This window comes from Fulmarus glacialis, unplaced genomic scaffold (genome assembly GCF_000690835.1).
Source record: "Fulmarus glacialis isolate BGI_N327 unplaced genomic scaffold, ASM69083v1 scaffold35232, whole genome shotgun sequence".
NCBI lineage: Eukaryota > Metazoa > Chordata > Aves > Procellariiformes > Procellariidae > Fulmarus > Fulmarus glacialis.
The window spans coordinates 7,152-18,509 of record NW_009196565.1 but is presented as its reverse complement, the minus strand read 5'-3'; the positions used below and the strand labels follow the sequence as shown (position 1 = coordinate 18,509).

At 36.7% G+C, this 11,358-nt stretch overlaps 1 protein-coding gene across 1 annotated transcript in view; it reads left to right on the top strand.

The window, feature by feature from the left end:
- Positions 1–2,262: 2,262 nt before the first annotated feature.
- The window catches only part of LOC104072706 (E3 ubiquitin-protein ligase UBR5-like), a gene marked incomplete at both ends in the record, with an annotated part of 12,589 nt that continues 3,493 nt past the window's right edge, over positions 2,263–11,358 (top strand). The window contains 2 exons of the mRNA XM_009572240.1: positions 2,263–2,452; positions 4,616–4,775. Of these exons, the coding sequence (XP_009570535.1) occupies positions 2,263–2,452; positions 4,616–4,775 (350 nt within the window). The remainder of the gene's footprint in view (positions 2,453–4,615; positions 4,776–11,358) is intronic.

The following is an 11,358-nucleotide window of genomic DNA, read 5'->3' as shown; positions in this document are numbered from 1 at the left end:
CCCCCCCCTTTTTGTGAAACCTTTGTGCATCTGAACCTAAAATCTGTGTGTTAAACTTTAAAGGCAAATGTGTATTGTCATGTTACTGTGGAAAATGTAGGATGTTTTTTTCCTTGTTATTTTTACCTGAGCATAACCGGTTAAAATTGTTTGAATCTATGGGCTTAGGAGACCAACCCTGAAGAGTTCCTAATTTCTTCCCTTGCATGTTTCAGAACTAGGTAGTTGAAAGTCACTGAACTAGTAGAGTAGCAGCAGACACTATAACTGCTCTATTAAATGAAGAGAATACTTAACTTAATAAACTGAGTCTAAAAACGTTCAAACTGTGGAGCCCTTAGATTAGATCACTGGATTTGGAAAATTGCTAGCATGCTAGTGGGCAGTGGAGAGATGTGGAAAACTAGTAGGTGAGCAGAAATGAGCAGAAAGATTTCCATTCTATATTAATATTTATTCTAGGTTTAGACAGCTTTAATAGGAATAGCTGTGTCCTTATGATCTTTTTTTTTTCTCTATAACAGGACGAAGTTAGAACACACTTGGAATATTTGAATTATTATATGAATATAAATGGCTTCAACTGTTAGATGTCTTAAGTCTGTCATTGATAGTTTGTAACTTAAATTAGAAAATGCATCTGTAATAAGTATTAAAATCTAATACGTAACCTTTTCTTTAAACCCACATCTTCCCTGCTGAGAGTTGAATTGAGAATTGTTGTGTAGGAAGAATTTGACTTCTCTTCGGCCCCCTTCTTCTCCCCTCAGTGCCCTACCTTTAGAAACAGATTAACTGGCATGTTTTATTTAAAATGTCACATTCTTCTTTGGTTTGGGTTTAGTTTTGGGTTTTTTCCATTTTCAGTAGTATCTTTTTTTTTTTTTTTTTTTAAGAGTTCTTTTTCTAACTCATGAGACAAGACTTTTCCTAAAGCCATTGTTGAATTGCTTTTTGTTTTGTCATTGTCTGTGTGGTTGCTGGCTAGAATCCTGAAAATGTAGATGTCTCTGTGACTGGGCCTCATCTTAGGCAGATACTTGAGTTATTCTGTGATTGCACAGTTTTGTCAGGAGGGGAAAAAAAAAAAAACCAGCAACAAAAAGAGAGAAGGATATTAGTAATCAACTCAAGCCATAAAATGTAAGACAAGTATTCTTACTTAATTAGTTTTATAGCTACATGTGGTATACTTTTAATGTGAATTTATTAGGTACTATTTCAGAGAACATAGCTTTTTTTCTTGTCTCATTTTAAATGTTTTTCTTTTTCTTGAAAGGAGATTGAAGATTAGGGTGGTTGAGAGCAGGAAGGTTCTGCTGATACTGATTACTAAATAGCAGTAATACCATATCCAATATCCTTTAAGGTAGATTTGTACAACAAAGTTTAGTTAACCTTGAAGAACAAACTAGAGTCTTTTAGCCTTTCATGAAAACAGAGTATCTAGTCTTACATCCAGAACAGATTCAGTTGATGCAGTTCTGTGGTGTTAAGATTGGTGGATAGTTGTAATGATGGTGAGTTGTCTTTCTACAAATCACTGCCTTTTTACTCCCTTGTTTTGATACTGACTCATAGAAAAATGAAAAAACTGTTCAGTCAGTTTAGGCATGTTTTTGCAATGTATACAGTTGATGTTGATTCCTCCAATAGGAATAGGTCCAGAGTAGAGTTATCTCTTGAAAACCATCCATAAGGATCAGAGAATTGTCTAGTGTAAGATTTGTTTTGCATTAGATTACTTGATTTTTCCAGTGTAATCTTAAGCAATTTCTTAATGTAAATCAAGTCTCAGAAATTTTAGAAGACCCATCTGAGTATAGTGACCTTCTGTCAAACAGAGTGTACTGACCATGAAGCTGCTGCATATGTGCTTTTATATAGGAAGTTAACACTTGAGCGTTAGATGTTATGCTGCTAGTACTGTTGCTTTTAGAAACTTTGGGAATTGGTGCGTGCATGTATTTATGTATGTATACATCCACACAACTACACGAGTAGGAAAGCGAGCAACTTCCAGTTGGAGTCCTCTTTTATATTTCTTCTGTGTAATTCAGAAGTTTATGAATTGCCTGGTGTTCTTGTTCTTACTAGTTTTGAGAGATACTTTCATAGTGTTTGTCTATGAAGTCAATCTGCAGTATTTTTCAGAGACTGTCTATAAGTTATTAATAATAAAACTAAAGACTGACTTCTTGAAGTAGTCCCCAAACTATGCTGCTATATTAAAAAAAAAAAATTGTAATCTAAATCTTCTAGAAGTCGCTGGAGTTCAGGGGTTGGTGGAAGTGGAGGAGGATCTTCTGGTAGATCATCTGCTGGAGCTCGAGATTCTCGAAGGCAGACCAGAGTTATACGCACAGGACGTGATAGAGGATCTGGACTGCTGGGGAGTCAACCACAACCAGTGATTCCAGCATCAGTCATTCCAGAGGAACTCATTTCACAGGTACGTGAGCTAGAAACTGCTTGTTGCCAAAAACCTGGAGAGCTTCTTGTAGCATGTGAACAGGAATGTGTTGTAATAGTGCATTTTCTCCAAGGAGTAATGGCATATAATTGAAAAGATTGACTTTCTCTAGCTGAATTGCTTTTATTCTTAAATTTGCAGTGTGAGTGATACACTTTTTTTGGATTCTAGAATTTTCATTTTCCAAACTTGCACTAAGGCAAGGTATGTGTTTGATCTAGATGAGGAATGTCATGCAGATGGAAGATATACTGAGAAAATCAAATATTTGAGAATTGTATCAAGCATGTAGCTAATAAAGTTAAGTTTCTTGAAGGAGTATAAGGAACGGGGGCAGGTTTACTTTTTTTTTCTTGTTTGATAAAAGGAGTGATCCATTTTAGATTTAAATGAAAGACATTAAACATACTTAATCTCTTCAAAGTACTAATAATTTTTCTTCATGGACACCTCTACTTAATTTTTTATAAATGTAACTGATGAATGTTGGGTATAAATTGCTCTGCTTTTGCCTCTTAATGCACTAAAGCCTGAATAAGCTGATGGACTTTGCATTGTGTGATTAAGTGGAGTTTGTTAAAACAACATTTTTCTCTATGTTTGAAGAAAATAATACATTCGAAATATATGAATAGTTAATGCATTTTAATTCTTAGTTCAAAACGAGTTGCTGGTCTACATTTGGAATACAGGTGTTAGTTGCTAGGCCAAAAATCATCTGCTTGCATGCTTTGAATGGCCTATAGCATGACTGGCACAAGATAGGAGCTAGCAGGCAAGGTATCTACAGACCCACCGGTGACAAACTGGCTTCCAATTCCTTTCTCTTTTTCAATTCAAAACCCAGTAAAAGCTGGGACCTTCTGCCTTCACAGAGGCAAGATACCAGAAGTGTTGGTTACTCTGAAGTTAGCCCTGCATTCAGGAGGTGGTTTGGTTAGATGACCCCCAGCGGTCTCTTTCAACTGTGGAGTGGTGGGGTTTTTTTGAGAGTGTTTGCTGACATCCTTGATACCTTACATGAAATAGAAAAACAGACTAATAATTCCTTGGTCCAGACAGTTCCATTCTATAATCTAATATGTGGTTTGTTGGTTAAGTCGTAACTTTGCTTCCCTTGCTGTGATCTTTTGCTTTTTTTTTTTAAAAATAGCATACTTTGTCTACCTTTAAAACAGAAGGTGTCTAAAATATTTTTAGGGTAACTTTAAAGGAGACCAATGGGAAACATCTTCACAACTGGACTATATAACATAGATTCTACTGTGTCTCAAAAATCTGTAAACTTCTGGCGTAAAATGTTATGATTAAAAGTTTACCTTTGTGTGCTGTTAAAAGGTCCCTTTTTTTTTTTTTTTGCTTGCCAACAGACCATTTTATTTGGTGCCTCATTTTTACTGTGTTATGAAAACATTCAGTACTGGTTTCTTACCTTCTTCACACAGTTTGTGAGGGTAGTCTGTCTGGAGAAACAAAATGCTCTGAGTCATAGGTTTAGTGGAATAGACCAGAATGCTTCTGGTTTTTGTAAATTCATTGCATCTGTTTAACATTCGGAAGGTTTTTTTCTGCATTTGCACTTTTGCTAATAAAAATCTAAATGTTGCAGAAACTGCTGAGTATAAGCGTTTAGAAACAGAATGATGAGAAAAACAGAGGAAGTAAGGTGGTTACATATTGAAGGGCAGTGGAGAGAGAAACCAGTGTCAAAAAGATAGGGATTGAGGTGTAGTTTTGGAACAACAGTTGATTGCAAAACTCAGTCAACATTGCAAACTGTCAGTCAAACAATTGATTGACATAGTAAGTTTAAACACTTTTATAAAAACATATAGAACATTCTCAAAAACAAATTTTGCTTATCCTTTAACTACAGCATTAAGTATTTCAAGAAGTAGATTCTAAGATTCCATTAGGAAATTCAGCACCAAAGTTGGAATTCAGTGGCCTAGCTTAAACTGAGAGAAGGTTGACTATCTAGTACAAAATACTGTGAAAAATCTATGTGAGTCTTTGTCTGTATGTACTGTGATTGTCTTTTGGTTTTTATTAGACTTCTTTTAGAATTATGCATTCTTTTCTTATGAATGGTGTTTGGTGAGCTGAGAATGACCAGTAAGCAATTATACTCTGCTCTTACAGGCACAAGTTGTTTTACAAGGAAAGTCCAGAAGCATTATTATTCGGGAACTCCAGCGAACAAATCTTGATGTAAACCTTGCTGTAAATAATTTGTTGAGTCGTGATGATGAAGATGGAGATGATGGTGATGACACAGCAAGCGAATCATATCTTCCTGGAGGTTTGTATCCTGCAACTTTTTATAAGAAAATGCCAATGTGTTCTTATTTTTCTGTATTGAAGCACTGACAGCGTGCTCCGTGCTGTGGTGTGCAAGGTGTGCAGCGAAGACAGTTCTTGCTTATAGGAGCAAGGTCTAAAGATGCACAAAACAAAAGATGCACTGGGATGACTTGAGGAATTAGGTTAGGCATTGAAGAATAACCGTTGACCCTGGTTTTGGGTGGCGTGAAAGTTTGGTGGTTTTTGTTTTGTTTTTTTTTTTCTTTTTTGTTTTTTTTAAGATCCCAGGGTTTGTAACATCAGCATTACTTACATCTATATTTTGCTGCTCAACGAGATGCTGAGACTGCTGTGTGGCTTGCTCATAAAAGCTAATTCTAAAACCTTCTAGTGACTTGCATGTTTTTTACTACTAACGTATATTCTTAAGATTCAGCAGTTTTTGGAGCAAAATTTGTGCAGCTTTTTTTTTTAATCAAAATGCCTCAAGTGAGGGCAAAACAGCTTATAGTTGTTACAGTTAGATTGAGAATTTATTCTTCATCTCAAGTTCCCCTCATAAATGCTGTAGTATTCTGGCTATACTGGTAAAATGCTGTAATTGAAGTCCAGCTATTTTTGAAATATTGTCTGTCCCATATGATTGCTTTTTATAAAAGACTTTGAGTCTTCTTTTGCATTGGCTAAATAATTTAGATGATTTTTCTTGCTGAGTAAACATATTTGAAAACATAGCAGCCAAATCTAATGTTTATGTTAGGTGCACTGCATGAAGAGAACACATCTAAACTCTGACTACCTATTAGCTTTTCTTTCTGTGTGTCAAAATGACGTTTTGCTATTTTTCTAATAAATGTTTTTTTTTCTGCTCATCTGGTTCACCAGGAAGGTTCATGGGCTTCTTCCATCTTTATCTTGTCAATCATGTGATTAGACAAAGGTTTTTTTTGTTCTGCAGCAAAGGCGTTGTATTTCATTTTGCCTCTTCTAGTTTTGGTTGCATCTGTCAGGCTTCTTTATTTTGCTGTAGAATCAAGAATCCTCTGGTGAAAGGGGTGAAAAATCTTTAATTTGAGTCTTGTTTTTTAGTGATCAGCATAAAAATATTAGAGAGATGCATTGGAGGAAGTACACTTTCCAAGTATTCAAAGCAGGAGTTCTTACTCTAAGCATACCTGAATGCATTCCTCCAGAACCGGCCTTCAGAAGATAAATCACTGTTAGTAGTAATTTACAGTACAAGTTCCTTTTAACCGTACTAACCATCTTTCTACAGTATTAACTATTCTCTTAGTACCTCTTGAGATCATAAGGATTAGTTAATAGGGACCGTCTGACAACCCATGACTGGTAACTTTTATTTGAAGGTGCTTGCGCTACAGTCTGTGAGTCTTTTGTGTTTGAGATAGGTTAAAGTAGTATGCAGAGTTTCACTGTCCTCACTAGCTATCCAGAAAACAATTTTGTCCTTGGCTTAATTTTTAAAGCTTCTCACCTGTTAAGACTAACCTTTCCTGTAAGGGATTGCAACCTCCTAATATTAGGGGTTTTTTTCCTTTTTTTCTTTTACCCCGCAGAGAAACTGGGCTAACTCTTCCCCAGTTCTTGTGGGAAAAGACATGGAAATGACAACTGAAATTAAACTTGATATGTCTTAACTCCAGTCTTCAAAGATGTAATTTGCAATTTGTAGAACATGCTATGCCTTCTCTGTCTGTCTTAAGTTACTTCAGTTTTATGGGCAAAAATAAGTTTTTTGCACAGAAATGAATTAATTTGGTATCTGAATGTGATCAAAACAGTAGGAAAAGTCTAGCTGAAGGCTAGTCAGTGCTGTCATGACTCTACTGTTCGTACACGAAATAGTACAAATTACCAGTCCTCGCTTGTGTCACATAAGCATGCAGGCTAGTTTTCAGGAAAACCTGATGGCCAGAGAAACTTGCCTATAGCTCTCTGGAAAAATACCAACAATCTGTCCTTCAGAACTACGTAGAACCTCTTTTTTGAGTCTTTTGCTCTAGAAACTTTGCACTTTTCTTGCTTTCACTTGTCATCTTGCCTCTGGATGCTCTTTTGAAGCTATAACATCAGAGTTCATAAAAGAAAGCTGTAGATAACTGATAAATGCTATATGCATTCAATTCTTAGTCTGGTTTTTATAAATGATTCTGAAAGATAAAGAACTACTTTTTTTTTTTTACTTTTTTTTTTTAAATTATGTCAAATTATGCTTTTAAGCTTTTTGATTTTGTTCCTTCCAAAGACAAAAAAAGCAAATGACAAGACTGCTTTTGCCTCAGGACTTTTGAGGCTCTCGCATTTTGATGAAAAGCATATGCTAACTTTTACTTTCTCCCTTCTGCATGTCTGGTACTTTGTGACCCTTAAATTTAGGGGTTACTGCTCTAAGTCTCCCATGACAGAGAAGCTTTTTTTAAAACACTAACAGTAATTTACACTTGATTTTAAAAATAAAAATAAAAAAATAGTAATAAAAGAAGCTAAGATACTTTCCAACCACTGTGAAATTAATAATTTCATGTTTAATACATCGTAATTTCATTAATATATCAGTTATGATAATTCCAGTTAGTATTGTAAAGGTTATGCATCTGAATTTTTTTAAGGTAACAAAAAACATGTCTTAGTTCTTCCCAAATTCTTCAAAATGTCTTAAATGAAGAGCAGAACTTCACTTTTCTGTACAGATTGCCTTCAATAAGTGTCTCTTAGATATTTATTTTTGGACCCTTATGTAACTTGATTTTGACTTCTCTAATCTAGGCCTGTTTCCTTTATTTTATGATAGTTAGCAGAGAGGAATGTGGGTTCATTTGATACATAACAAGTACCTAAGGAAAATAATCAAGGTAAAAACTACATAGAACAAGATTATTTAGCATAGAAAAGACTTGAAGATCTCTAGATTAATTTTCCAGCTCATATTGAGCTGTATCAGAGCTTTCTTCTGGGCTTTTTCTTCTGTTAATCTTCTGTAGAAATTACAATATTTTGTTGTTTGTGTAGTTCAGATGTGTGCATGTTTGCTCAGTAACTTCTGCATGATATGGTGGGTTCTTGCTAGTGGGACTTGTGAAACATAGGTTTGGCAACATTCAGACTACTTTGGATTTGGAAATTGAGATGAGCTTTTTTAAAAATCCATTTTTTTTTTTAAAGGAGAGAAGAGAGACGGGCTGGTATTGGAGCAGTACTTACTGTATTGGCTTGCAGTGAGGGGAGATGGGAAGCGGAGCATAGCGTAGGATCAGTTCAGTGGCTTGCCTTTGGGGAAAACAATTAGGTGTATGTTTTTTCTGTGGTTTTGTTGGTGTGGTTTGGTTTGGTTTGGTTTTGTTTTATTAAGATGAACTTCAAGTTGGGTAATGTTTTGAATAAATATATCTTATCAAGAAATGAGTTTTGCAGTTCTGTTTGAGTCTGGTTTCCTAGGAAACCAAAATACATGTTTCTCTCCCTTCACTGTCACAGTTTTGCTAATTTAATCCAAACTTGAAAGAGAAGGAGATACTGAAGACATTGAATTCTTGAGTATTTCATAAAAATATGCAGCTGAGGGAGGAGAACTTATGATTGCCCCCTTAAGGGAGAAGGTTTAATGCGAGCTCAGCTTGAGATCGGAATCGATCCAGGCAATGCATTCAGTTAATGAATCCAGTGATAATGCTATGCATGGAGCTATTGAAAATAAAAATTTTCTCAGTACTTGAATTGCTGCTTGTGTGCGTACTGAAACTTGCTTTTTTTATTGGTGGGGGTTTTTTTGGGTTTTGTTCTTTTTTTTTTTTCTTCTTTCCTCTGCACTGGATATCCTTTTCCTTCCAATTTTTCAATGGTATTTACTAGTGAATCATAGGTACTTTCTTACCTAAATAGGTTGATCAGAATTATCACATCTAAATGTGAAGGGCGTGGTCTGATTCTGGTCTAACACAGCACAAGAGATGAATGATATCATCCCATGGGATTTTTCTGAAGAGCAGGAAAATAAAGTCATAGAGAATGTTTTTTCCCCTGGATTCTTAAACTGGACATAGCCTCGCAGTATCTGTGTTTTCACAGCACTAAAAAAATTCCAGTGATGTTTGAAGGGGAGTGGATTTGGCTCCTGTCCCTGCTGGTTTTAGCACCTTTGTTTGCTGGTATAGAAAATGGAAGAAGGGGGATCTCTTGCAGAAATATTGGGAGAAAATTAAAATCTAATTTGAAGCTGAAATAAGAGGGTAAGAAAAGGCTTCATTTCCTCACTCGTCTTAATACACATTTAGCCAAAACACATAGTTTTTGTTCTTAAGTCTGATGGCTTGAATTTTTACTTTCCTTTTTGGAAACACAGCTAAACTCAAGATGCCTAACATGGTGGAAAGTGTGTGTGTGTGTCACAAGTTAGCGTGTATTTTTGGTCAAGAGGATTTCTGGCTTAGCTTACCTTAAAAGAATGTATTGTCCAATTTGAACAAGGCTGGAGAGTTCTTTTCTGTACTGGCCGATCCTGTTCCTAGAAAGAGATCAAAGTTTTTTGCAATTTTTGGCTGGATAGTGACCAAAAAAAAAAAGAACGAGTTGCTAGATTGTAGAGATTGGAGCTTACCTAGGAAGAGGTGGTCATGGTGGGTGTGGGAGGAGGGGAGAGGAGCAGAGTGTGAATATTGGGAGGTATGACAGAGCCTCGGCTGTGTTTGCGGCTCTTAAAGTCTGGTGCTTACAAGTTGTCACTCCTAAGGTGAGGTGTACTGCTGCTTTATTGTCGCGGAAAGCCAGTGGAAAATAGATAAAGTAGCAGGCAGGATAAGGCCACTCTGAGTGATCAGAAGTGTTTTAGTAAGGCAGAGCCTGTTTGCCAAATCCGATTTTTTTTTACTAGGATTTCCAAGCAGTCTGTCAAAGATGACTTCCTGAAACATGCTGCATGAACCATTAAGTCCCAAATGAATCAGAGACTATACTTGAGTGGATTGCTTATTTCATGCAGAAAGCATTCGTGCAGGTCTTGCTTGCTTTGAGATCCATCGTGCTCACTAGTTACAGTGCGGTTTTTCTGGGGATAGCTGGTTGTAGTTGGTATGCGTTACATTTCCTGGAGATGAGAGCTTAAAAATTGAAGGATGAATATTCTGATGTGCAGGGATGTGAAAGTCTCTAACACTTTCAATATCAGTAAGTGGAACAGTTAAGTGAATTAATACTGGCTGTAAGAGTGGACTTCTGGCTCCTTTTCAGTTTTTTGGATACCATCTCCTTTGCGTCCCCTCCCCCTGCCCTTCATTCCAAACCCTGAGAAGAGGACCCATAATAATCAGTTCCTACTGTTAAGAATGCTTTTATTTAACTTCAAACCTTGATTTCTAGCCACTGTTTTGTTTTATGCTTACGATGAGGTAGGGGCTGAGAACTGGATGAACTGTTGAAATGATAGGTGCTCCTTCTGTGTTTCCTGAAGGGACTCTGTGTGTAGCCTCATATTAGCTTCACGAGTGGTTTAAGCAGATGAGGTTGTCCTGCTGCCAGAAGGAGCTATCCTGCCATTCCCTTGCATGGTGGTGAGGTTTGTGTGCCTGCATGGGTTAGCTGAAACCTAATTTGTGGAGCCTGATTTTTTAGTCAGATTTGCTTGAAATTTTGGGAAGAGGCAGAATTGTCTCCTTTGGCAGCAGTGGTGTCCGGTCAGCCTTGCTGCATGTGGTGAGGCAGCATCTTTGGGGCTCTGTTTGACAACCGGTTAAGTCAGCCTGAAGGCTGCTTCCCACCTTACTTCTATACCCTATTAAGTATTGTTTCAAGCCAGGCGAATGCGCTGGTTGTAGATTTAGAAATCCCACCTTGCCCCAAGGAGGCACCTGCCACAGGGATGAAGGAGGGAAGTAGGACTGTCCTTTCTGTAGCAGCAAGATGGTAGTCAGGTTTGTTGTCTTGTCAGTCCATATTGCTGGACTTCAATAAATCACATGAATTTTCAGTAGCCTCTTTTGTGTGTGGATAGTAGCAATAGTTTTGTAAATGGAAGGAAATCATTTTATACTTTAATGATGATCGGTATTTCGGAGAAACTCAAGTTTTCTAACATAGAAGCCAGGGCAGTCACAGTATTTAAGTTCATCTTTTCTGTTTTGGTTGAGTTTTTTGTTTTTGTGTTTGTGTTGTTTTTTTTTTTTAACTGCATGGTATTAAAAAATGGTGCTTTTTCTAGATAACTGTTGTTGTTCTTAATGCAGCTACCATTTAAAGCTTTGTACTGAGAGCTGCAAGCTATTAGCCTGTGAATTAAACAAGTACGTCATTCTCTGAAAGAAACGTTCCTTGGAGGAATGTACAGTCTTTGACATCAAAGACGTGGCTTTCTGAAGGCCAGCTTTCACCATCAATTCTGTCCTCCCTTAACTCTAGGTCATCTTTGGAGTTCTGCATTACGTGCATGCATGTGTGTGCACGTGTGTGTATGTATCTATCTTATCCTAGTGCTTTGCTCTTTCAAGTGACAGGCTAAAGTTTGAATTTCTGGGTTACAGAAAAATGTGTTTTGGGCAAGTCTTGTTTGGGAAATGTGGTTAGATAAGTGA